At 35.1% G+C, this 12056-nt stretch overlaps 1 protein-coding gene across 1 annotated transcript; it reads right to left on the reverse strand.

Moving 5' to 3' along the window:
* Positions 1–1790: 1790 nt before the first annotated feature.
* LOC123871593 (polyglutamylase complex subunit TTLL1-like) lies at positions 1791–3247 on the reverse strand. Its single transcript, XM_045915476.1, has one exon. It carries the CDS (start codon positions 3130–3132, stop codon positions 1891–1893), a length of 1242 nt encoding a protein of 413 aa, XP_045771432.1. The 5' UTR covers positions 3133–3247; the 3' UTR covers positions 1791–1890.
* Between the last annotated feature and the right edge of the window lie 8809 nt (positions 3248–12056).

Below are 12056 nucleotides of genomic sequence, written 5' to 3' on the forward strand. Positions count from 1 at the left end.
GGTAACTGGATGGGTGACCGATTTTAGAGTTGCGAATTGAGCCATTTCGTTTCCTCTGTGTCCTAAAGAATATTAAGCTGTCGGTCGTGGTTATTATCAATAACATCTGATATTAACCATAAACCTAAGAGTTATAATCTCGTTCTCTTAGTCGAGTAATATGTGAAAGGCTCTTGGAAAAGGGAACCCAGCACATTATTATCCCAAGAAAACTGTTACCATTATGTGAATAATGGAAAGAGATCACGACTCACGACCTTCAGCAAATGCATGATACAGAAAGCCTCGAAGCCTCAATAGCTCAACGGTTATAGGAGCGGACTGAAAACCGAAAGGTCGGAGGTTCAAACCCCACCCGTTGCACTATTGTCGTACCCACTCCGAGCACAAGCTTAACCCTTAGTTGGAGGAGAAAGGGGAATAGTTAGTCATGATTAAAATGACTAATATTCTTTTTTTTAAAAAAAGAAAGAAAGAAAGGTCCTGAAAACAGTACAAATCACGAGTAAACACACACTTAAGGCAACTCTTACCTACACCTACTCGTAATTCGACAAAGAAAAATACGTGCTGTCGTTTCACTGATCCCAACAAAAATGTATTGGTCGATCAGAAAACAATTTCCTCACGGTTTTACCGCTGGTAACGGAGAAAAACTACGTGTTTCTGGATCAAATCACGCATTGATTTCCTTTGCCGGCTAGATTCATCAGACCGCGGTCGAAGGCACGAAATGAGATTTTCTTTAATACATTTTTGTTAAACGATTAAGCAAGCAAAAGTCTGTGAAAATATGTCTGTTTTCTGCTACTTTTTTCGATCCATCCGTTTAACCGATTTTAAAGAAATATGGTACAGGGTTCAGATTGCATTCCAGGGACGGACATGGGCTACTTTTTATCCCAGAAAATTTCTTACTGGTTTTTAAATAATGGCTTAGATTAGAGTTAATAAAGTTACTGAAACTTCAATATTTTTCTTATATTAAGCAGATATTATGAACCCAGAACTAACAAAATGAATGTTTTTATTGAAAGGCGGAAAGTATTGCGTCAGGTTGTTATATTAACTTTGTCATGTTGTCAACTTGTATAAAGCTTTTAAAGGTAAAGGGGTAATCCCCTAAAACTTCTCACGCTTAAAAGCTTTTCACGTGTGAGGAAAAGCGTAGTACCCACAGAAGTTCAAATAAAGTACCTACCTTTAATAGAAATCCGATTTTTCATGCAAAAATAATTCAAAAGGACATAAGCATCCAAAGCACTATATTGCTTAGTAAAAAGTAGTATCTTAACCGTAATATTATGATACTAATATTATAAATACGAAAGTGTGTTTGTTTGTTTGTCACTACTTCACGCCCTAACTAAACAACCAATCGACTTAATTTTTCGCATAGAGATAGTTGAAAAGACGGAGAGTAACATATGCTACTTTTAATTCCGGAAAATCAAAGAGTGCCCACGGAATGTTTTAAAACTTTCCACGCGGATGAAGTCGCGGGCATCAGCTATTTGTTTTAAAGAAGGGGGATTAGATTACCACTTTTGACATCACACAAAAATCAGACATGAAAAATTTAAAGAAAATTTTAATGAATCAATATAGTTTTAAGAATGGTTTTAAAATGAATGACTATGACGTATACATCCGCTAAGAAAGGATTTTTGCATATTCAACCCGCCCAATGGGAAAACATAGGGGTTTGAAAGTGTAGTCCACGCGGACGAAGTTAAGAATAAAATAATATGATAAATTAACAAAACATTACAAATAGATACTCATATTAATAATATTAGGTAAGTAGTAGTTATATTTTGTTAATATCCCATTGTAGTTACATTTTCAATTTGGTTCAAGAAACACTTTGCATAAAACCATTTCGCAAAGTCACGATTTGCATCGATTGAACCTACTGTTCCGCAAAGTTGCGTCCTCCCTCTCTATTAATTCCTCGTCGATCAAAACATCGAAGTCGCCCAAAGCCTCTTCGGTCGGAACTTTATTCCACCTCGCATCCGGTATACCGTCTGGGGGCACAACGACCGACACTATATTGTCGATCAATTTGTATTTTAGTATTCTATCGTTGTGTGTAGTCGACTGAAGCGAAGGGGATGCGTTCACTTCAACCAACCATGGCTTCAGAACATCGTCTATAATAATATCATAACCGTAGCATTCAAAGCTATGTCGATCATTAGCCATCACTGGTGCAACAGCCTTCAAAGAGTGAACGATCAACCACTGCATATCAGCAAACAGCTTTTCCGTCACCGAACGTCCTTTTGTCCCTTGCAAATACAACCTAAAGTTTTGTATGCTCATTTTACCTCCATGCAAGCTATTGTAATCACCTCCGTGTTTCTGGACGCTAACATTAGTCAGATGGACATACATATTGTCTAATTCTGTAACGCTACTATCATATTTCACCGTGCAAAATCTACAAAAACCGTGCTGGAATAAATAAGCTTTAAGCGGTCTAAACGAAGTGACCAAAACGTACAATCTAAGATCGAACTTCTTGCCGCCAATCAAAAGCGGATTGTCAATGTAGCGCGATATTACATAACTTTCTTTGCTGGTTAGTTGCGGGTGGAACGGGGTTTTGGCTTCGCGCGACCACTTTTTTAGTTTCGAAAGTTTGTTTATTAAGAAAATTCCAGCTCCCTGGGACTTTCCGCACGGTTTCATAATCCAAGTGCTCTGCGGTGATTTCCTATATTCCTCCACAAACATGTTGTAATCGGCAGGCAGTACGTAAGTAACGGGTATGAAATCCAAATGTACGTAGCGTGTGACGGTTTGGCCATTCGGTAGCGTAACTTCTGTTTTTTCGGCTAAAGCATTACCATCGCGTTCTAGTTCCTTGCGATACCTTTTGATATTTTTCACTAATAAATCTTTGCGAGAAAGTTCGTAGTGGTTTGGAAAGTGGTTTATTATTTGGTTGTCGTTCATTCTGTATCCATTTTCTATGCTGAAAATCGTGCGGCAGTTTTGCGTGAAGGACCAATAGAAATTCCATTCATCTTCGGGGCTCACTTGGATCCAGCCACGTCGCTCAAAGTTGCTTATTATCACTGATTTTTCCAAATCAGTACAGTAAGTTACTTTGGCTCGTTCCATTGTTATTTAAATTTCCGTACTGTTACTGAATATAACCAAGCAAATGTAATTTACTAAATACAAACATTATAACTATTAAAAATAAAAAGCCAAAATTGATACTCAGAAATTGACGTATAAATATTTTCAGAAAGAAACAGTTTTTTTTTTCATGAAAACTATCAAAAATAGTTATCAATAAGCTTTTATAATATTAATCTGGCACTGACCTTTACTGATACAAGTACGCTGGACTTGCTATTGCCGACCTGTTTTTGAAGCAACTTGATTTTTGATTACATTTTGGCGCTGATAGCAGCGTCGTGTGAACTTACTCGGAACTAAATGTTAGTGATGACTGATGAGACAACTGTCAAAATAGTCAACATACATCATTCCCGGTACAATTTAATTTCCGATACGTTTGGTAGAGTGCTTTGAATCGGCACACAAAAATACTGTCACTTTTTATGGCGCACCTTTTCTTGTGTACCTACTTCTATATACTACATTTCAGTGAATAATACCAAAGTATTATAGGTACAGGCTCTTTACGCAATGCATCGAATCAGATTTTAGGGTTCGACTTCTAGATTCGGATAGGATGCAGGGCGTACCTACAGACTATCCATCAGAGATCAAATGTGGTTTGAAGTGATAGTAAAGAAACTCTCACAAAAAATGTGTTTTTTAGATCTAAATACGCCTTCATTATAATTTTACACTGATAAGCAAAGATCAAAAAGTTTGAACCCAAAATCCGAGCAAATGTCACGTAGAACTGTAAAACATCGTGACGATATCGTGGCCTAAGTACACATGTAACATTTTACGACACTTTCCCAAAGTTGTTTGCGTTGAATATTAACGTTTTTATGTCAGAGGGTAAGTAGACTTCAGGTGTAGGTAAAAGCTTTATGTACAAAACTTGGTTTTATTTTTAACTAGCTGACTCACCCCAGCTACACACGGGCGAGCTTACCTTTTCTTTAAACCAAGGCTTTTACCTACTAGGTAATAAAAAACACGGTTTATCTACACTTTTTGTCGTATGCTAACGTGTATAAAAGTTATAAACTTTGGCGTGTAGAACCTCTAAAATCTCAAAAACTTCACCGTGTTTATTATGTAACAAGTGTAAATTAAAAATTTATAACACCCCCGACGATCCAAAGTATTTGAGTTTTCCAAAACATCATTTTCAAATAAATAATTATGTATTTAGGCAACGTCCATCTTGACAGCTTGACATTTGTCTACTGACATAATATTATGAACCTAACGGTTATGTAACCTTCTTTTCTACAAGAAAACTAGAAAAGAGCTGATAACTCTTAAACGGCTGAACCAATTTTTTTAGATTATAGCTAAGAACACTCTCGATCAAGCCACCTTTCAAACAAAAAAAACTAAATTAAAATCGGTTCATTCGTTTAGGCGCTACGATGCCACAGACAGATACACAGATACACAGATACACAGATACACAGACACACAGATACACAGATACACACGTCAAACTTATAACTACCCTCTTTTTGGGTCGGGGGTTAAAAAGAAGTAGATATAGGTACGCTACATAATAGATATGTATCCAAAGTGAACACATAAAAGTTTAAACAGAACATTGGATTGGATTGGATCACATTTGTAGAACGCCATCTCTTCTTCGTAGGTAAGTACCTATTCCCTGAGATGCTCGTACTATTTTTAACCGACTTCCAAAAAAGGAGGAGGTTCTCAATTCGTCGGGATCTTTTTTTTTTTTATGTATGTTCCCCGATTACTCAAAGGCCCCTGGACCGATTTGGAAATATTTTTTTTTGTTTGAAAGGGTATACTGTGCAGGTGGTCCCATATAAATTTGGTGAAGATCTGATGAATATCTTCGGAGATGGAGAACAGAACTCCTCAATGGATAAGAGCAAATTGCTCGCGATCACTGTAATAGCTTAGTAAACAGTAGGGTTTTAACTGGGCATAGCATATTATAGTACAGTGGGGCCACTAAAAATTGTGAAATAAAAAATTTTCAAAAGAAAAATAAAACCGACTTCAAAAACCAAAAACACTAAACTTACTTTCATTACGTAGGTACAAAGGTAGGCTTATGATATGACATAATCAAATAGACAGACGTAGCCGGCTGACTTTATTTTCAGTATATTTCTTATATAGCTAATCGAAGGTATACCTACCCCCTACCCTTTATTTATGGATTCGTCCATAACAACCTGTCACTAATCTCTCTCTCACTCATTGCTGCAGGTAGAGACCCCGTCAATGATGTATCTAGAATATTATGTGCCTAAGGGCAGATTTCACCAAACTCGAGTGCCGTCTTAGCGAAGAATAAATTGGGCGTAATGAGTAATAACAGTTTTTGTATTGAGAAACTTCCAAAATATCAAATTTACTTTTGCATAAAACTTATTTTACGTTGGTGAAATTAGCCCATCTAAGTATTTAATGCTTAGATTAAGGACTATAATCTAATTAATGTAAGAATTTTCATAAATCTAGAAAACTGTCGTAACCAGAGATGGATGAATTTCGTCTGAGATCGTAACACAACACGACGAGGCTCAGCTGAATAATTCACCCAGTAAGAAGGTAGATTTTATAGACCATTTATGTTTATTTTTCGCCGAAGCCAGTTAATGTAATAACAGAATATGACATAATTTCCCTCATCCCGTATTAACATTGTTGGCTTGGCCCCTTAATGGTGGTAACTGGTAGCAGCTGTAAATAATAGTGTTCATTTTCAGTAATATCACATTGTTTGGTAGTTAATTACTGGATAACTCGGTTATAAAGGCTAATTATTAAATTTAAACACTGATCATCACCATCATTGAATAACACAAGTAGGTACATTTTAATTTTTACATGAACTTTTAATGCAAATGTTGAAACTGAAATAAATGCTCAGTATAAATTTAAACAATCAACTCTGGCGATGTTTGTTGATTTTATCTGAATTTTCGTAGTTACTTACTTAAATTTAAGAAATATTTTTTCATAAAGTTAACAACAACATGTCTTTATTAAAAAACTATGGTCATGGAGCGGCGCTAATTCAGTTGTGCACATATTAAGGCCTCTAAAATAAACTAAATTGACAGATCTAAAAGTAGGACTACCTTTTTCTGCTAGGAGAGTGTGTGAAGAGGATAGCAGTAAGCTTTTAGAATTTAGCTTACTCTTAGTATCTTTAGCTTAGATTTTTCAATCAGCAAGTAATGTTTGAATTCATGATAAATTCGACGTTTTGACAGTTTTTCTAGTGGAAATCTATCAAATGCCAAATTTATTCGTCAGTTAAAGTTAAATCTAGCCCTTAGAGATTTGTGTAACCTACAACCGATATTCAACTGATTAGTTTTTATTTCATTTCACTGTGATTTATTACGCGACAAAGTTCGTTTTTAGTTATCAGAATCACCCTTATTATGAATGGAAACAACAATAAAACAAATACAATTAATAAAATAAGCTTATAAGTCCGTTAGAATTTTACAATCATAAGCCTGTTGCTTTATATTTTCCACGTACAAAAGATTTGAATAATCCCCTTTCGAAACGCTTTTAAGGGCAAACCGCTAACTTCTCTGTACTTAGTACGAGATTTTAAATCTCACCAAGGTTCATAGAATTCGATTGTCGAAACACTTTAACGTTAAAGTTAAATGGATCTTAAACACCTTGTTCTGAAGCTCAAGTTCGTCCATACATTTGCAGCCAGCACTCCAAGCAGAAACATTGTGTAAGTAAAATCAGCGGTTTAAATCAAAAAACTTTAGGCCCGTTTTTATTCTAACACTGTTGTGTTTTGACATTCGAATTCTATTAACGTTGGTGTAATCTAAAATCTCATACTAAGCATACTGAACATGAATTGCGACCATGGAGCAGCAAACTTCAATCATCTTGCGTCAATAAAGCATCCTACGGAATAATTACAAAGTAACTAATTGGAATCAGTAATCAATTTACATGACTATTTATTTTCTTTTACTTTTGTTACGTTACTACCATGATCCATGGTCACCACAAAAGTTACATAATAATGATAAAGATATAGTTTATTGACAGAGACAATAAAAGCAAGTCCAATCCCACTCATGATTCTATTCTAGTATAGCTCCAATTGACTGAATGACAATATTATGATGTTAATTTAAGTACACTTTGCGGAACATTGCTATTCTAGTAATATGACAACTCTACCAGTAGAATTAATAAAGGGAAGTATATAAATAGCGACCATTTGTCTGTCGTGTCATAAAAGGAACTGCGTAGCATTAGGTGCTTAAATTAATTCCTTTGAACACGAAAACGCGAAACTTCCTTATCCTTAATCATTTGTTATCGGTTCGTTTTACAATTTTCTATGGATTTAGAGAGCTTGCTTGGGCAGTATTTAAAAGACAATATCAAATGCAGTCATGAGGCGTAATCTTGACAGTCGGAAATTCAGTTACAATGATTCTTATTCGGTTTTAGATAGGTACCTATGTTATAACTCTAAACTAAGCTAAGTGGACAGGCCTTAAAGACTAAAGTATTGCTATCCTTTTTCGCAGAGAATCTTATGAAAAAGATGGTAGGTAAGTACCTACCATTTTTCCCAAATTGAGAGTCACCCCCCACTCTATTTATTTTTATTTATTTATTGTATTTACAATATTCTAAAACTATTTACATTGAATTCTTAGCGCCCTGAAGTCTTGGCGACTTGTCTGGGCGCTGCACATTCCTCTAAAAATTAACTGTATGATATACGGGTGAGACTACTCAGTACACTCAAAACCATATTATGTCGGTATAAGATAATATTATATTATGCAAGGAAGGGTACCTACTCGGTTGCACAGCGCACGAACATTAGGTAGGTATTTGTGGCGCTCGGCACCGAGGCGATGCTAGCCAGCTCGTTACCGGACTTATTCACTATACAGGCTGTTCTATGTAGATAAAAATTAGATAAAAACTATAAGTAGTATAGGATATTTATAGAATGTAATTATGAATTACTATGCGTAGTATACGTGTGCGTGTATTTATGTAAGCAATTGGGTTTCTGTTATTATGTATATATTATTGAATTTTTTTTTTTTTTTTACGTAAGGGAAGACGTGTTTAATAAATATTCCTTGATTTCATACTAAGTTATTAAGGTAGTTGAATTATAGCAAGAAGTAACCTACATAGCTACTTGTAATTATCATACAACGACTAGATACAAGGAGCAACTTAATAAATTATGAAAAAGGTAGGAAGAGGTAGTTGAATTTTCCTTGGAAATTATCATTTTTGTTTCCGGGTTTTGCGTAGGGCTCCGAAATAAATAAACTCAGATTTCGACTAATATGCATTACAAAAAAAAATTGTTTCTTATTTTATTTTTAGAAAAGAGACTTGCTGGATGCTTTAGCGAGCATCTTAAAAGAACCCTCCCGTGTGGCATGTAACTACGTCGACGGTACTCTAAAAATAGTGAGTTTGCTTTTATTTCGTGTTTTATGGATGATACTTAGTTATAATATTAGGCCACATGTACTACCTACGCAGCTCTTACTATACGTGTGACATATTCACAAGTGTAAATTAAAAATTTATAACACCCCCGACAAGTGACGGTTACAGTAGTAACTAGAAAAGAGCTGATAACTTTCAAACGGCTGAACCGATTTTCTTGGATTATAGCTAATAACACTCTCGATAAAGCCACTTTTCAAATAAAAAAAACTAAATTAAAATCGGTTCATTAGTTAGGAGCTACGATGCCACAGACAGATACACAAATACACACGTCAAACTTATAGCACCCCTCTTTTTGGGTCGGGGGTTAATAAAATAACAAGATCCAGCAGAGATTTACTTTTGAAAAATAAGTATGTAACTAGGTATTGGCTTTTGTAGACTATTTTGTACGATTCTGAACGGACGCCTACTTACAACCAAACGAGGCGAAACATTATAGTAGGTCCCTACTCCAAGTATTTTCGTCTCATTTCCGCTTACGCCGATGATTCGATTTACGTATAAAAGAAAATACATATAGGATAAAGCGGAAGGAATAGAGAAGCCACGAAATTGTGTCCGAGATTATCTGGCATTCCGTTTGTGAACGTACATAAATGGTAGGTAATGGTTTATAAGCTGTGTGTTTCCACTGAACTAGGTATATTTGATGTTCATTATATCCATGCCTACCTAAGTAGTATTTTATTAATGCGAAAGTGTTGTCTATTTCTGATCTGGTGTCTGTCTGTCTATCTATCTGTGTGTCTGTCTCTTATCTTTTAAGGGGCCATCCGTTTCACAAAAAGTCTCCACGGGAATTTTAAAATACTTACCTACTTCAGCAGTATTTATTCTTTATTTTCGTAAGTCAATAAAGCTGCTCCGGATACTCTGCTTCGTGTAGGTACAGAATTTCCTCAAAGGTAGGTAATTTGATTATGAACGTAAAGTTACTTCGGGCATAGCTCTTTCCATCCCTGCTAATTGACTCCGAGCTTCCTTAGCAGGCCCATAATTAAACGTTTTAATATAAACTTCTTATTTTATAAACCAGAAAAAAAAACAAATAGATGTTTTGTAAAAATCTTCGAATTACAATATACGTGCCTAACTCATCGAGTTAACCGGGGACATAAGAACTGCCAGCTATCTTGGACCAAGAATTAGTTTGGCCAACCAAAAAAGTATAATGCTGCCAGAATCTTGGGTACAAAATGCCTCGCCCGCGGTGGTCTCCACTCTCGATGAGATTTAGATTTAATTTATTATAATTAGGTATTGTAGGTAAGTATTGTTTATTTTTAATTTAAATTTATATTCAAGTTTATTTCTTCGAATTGGTTTATTTATTGACTAGATTAGTTAAATTATTAAAATTATTAATTTAAATTAAAGTTATTAAAATTAGTAATACCGCTACCGCTTCTAGCATAATTTCACTACTAAACAGGAAATCGTCAAGGTAGACAGACAATCGCCGTTACCGTCCCGTCCCATCCCTACATTTTATCCAATTACATAAATTTAATTACCCCTACGCACGTATCGACTAAGCTGAATCGAATTTCCTATTGGAATTTAACGCACCGTTGGTTTTATACGTATCAGCACGAATGAATAAATTAGCTGGATTACATTAACTTTTACGGGTTTAAGAATGATTTAGGGCGAAGTTAATCGAATTTCCGTGCATATTTATTAGACATGGATACTTATTTTTTACTGTGCCTCTAAAGTTTAACCAACAAAAGTATGTACTTAACAAGAAATCAACAGTCATTACAAATAACTAACCTACCTTGGTTTACTTAACCAAGAATTATTTAGAATGATTTAGGGCGAAGTTAATCGAATTTCCGTGCATATTTATTAAAAATCGATACTTATTTTTTACTGTGCCTCTAAAGTTTAACCAACAAAATCATGTAACAAAAAATCAAGTCTACAACAACAACAAATAACTAACCTACCTTGGTTAAGTACGTAAGTAGGACCTGAAAAGTGAAGGCCTATTTTATGTCCCGGGAAATCAAACTGGAAAGTGACATAGGCCTATTTTATGTCCCGGGAAATCAAACTGGAAAGTGACATAGGCCTATTTTATGTCCCGGGAAATCAAACTGGAAAGTGACATAGGCCTATTTTATGTCCCGGGAAATCAAACTGGAAAGTGACATAGGCCTATTTTATGTCCCGGGAAATCAAAGAGTCCCCAAGAGATTTTCAAAAACATATCCATGCAGACGAAATTGCAAGTAGGTATCAAGTTAATAGCTCATACTTTTGAAGTATCTTTTAACTACCTTACTCACTCTTGTAAACCGTAGCTGTTTCAAGTATGTTATTTGGGCGTAAGATTTTGGGAAATCTACCAGCAAACACGTTCTTTACCCTGCTTTCAAATTCGGTCTTTTGAATTTGGATTATAAGTAGAACTTTCCAAGGACGGGCGCAGGAATATAACATCGTTAATTTAGTATTATAATATTAGACCGAATACACTCGGCCGTTAGATTAAACCGACATGCAAATAAACAATAGTACCTAATTGCATCACAGCGACGATAACAATTCGTTTATTAATGACTATAATATAACTGACAAGATATAGCAAATGAATACTTAGACTAGAATTATTACTTCTCAAATAGATATTATATTGTGTAAAAATATTATAATAATATTATTTTGATGACAAGATTGTATTCATAGCTGGTTTATTGTATTATTGAATGCCGTGAGCTTGCCGTAAGGTAGAATTTGCCAGAACCTAACAATTGCAAAATAAACCAAAATTGAAAAAAGATAATTGAATTCAATTATTTTACAGTACGAGTAGGTATCTAGCACCTATTATAAGATATTTTTAGTTTTTACCGACTTCAAGCTCAATGTCCAGAGAAAAGAAAAAGTTTACGCACGAGATTCCTGTTTCGTATTCCATTCTGGCAATATGCAAAACCAGTAACGAGGTAGACATGCAATTTCCCAGTAAACGGCAACGATGAAGCCGTATACGCAAACAGCAACTGCCGCAGCGATTCAATCCCGTGCAATTATGGTCGCAACGAATGGCAATACCACATTTGAGCTGTTGGTAGCGTGCGTTTTAGTAGTCTGAGTGTTTCATTTTTTTTTTACTACATCATATTATTACTTAAAAACTAAAACAAAATCTTAAAAAATGTTTTAGTCCTGCAGCCCTAAAAGTTTTTTAGAATAATTTGGTACCTAAGTACCTTACCTTCAGGAAAAATGGTTTTCTTTTTAAAATCATCTGGTGCTTTTTCTGCCTTGCACTAGACTACAAAGTAATAACTTATATACATAACCCGCATAGTGCTTTGTGTTATTTTGTCAGTACCCGGCGGTAAATATTAAACTTTAGAAAGCTTCGTCGTTTCTGTCACTCA

Source organism: Maniola jurtina, chromosome 14 (assembly GCF_905333055.1).
Source record: "Maniola jurtina chromosome 14, ilManJurt1.1, whole genome shotgun sequence".
Classification (NCBI taxonomy): Eukaryota; Metazoa; Arthropoda; class Insecta; order Lepidoptera; family Nymphalidae; genus Maniola; species Maniola jurtina.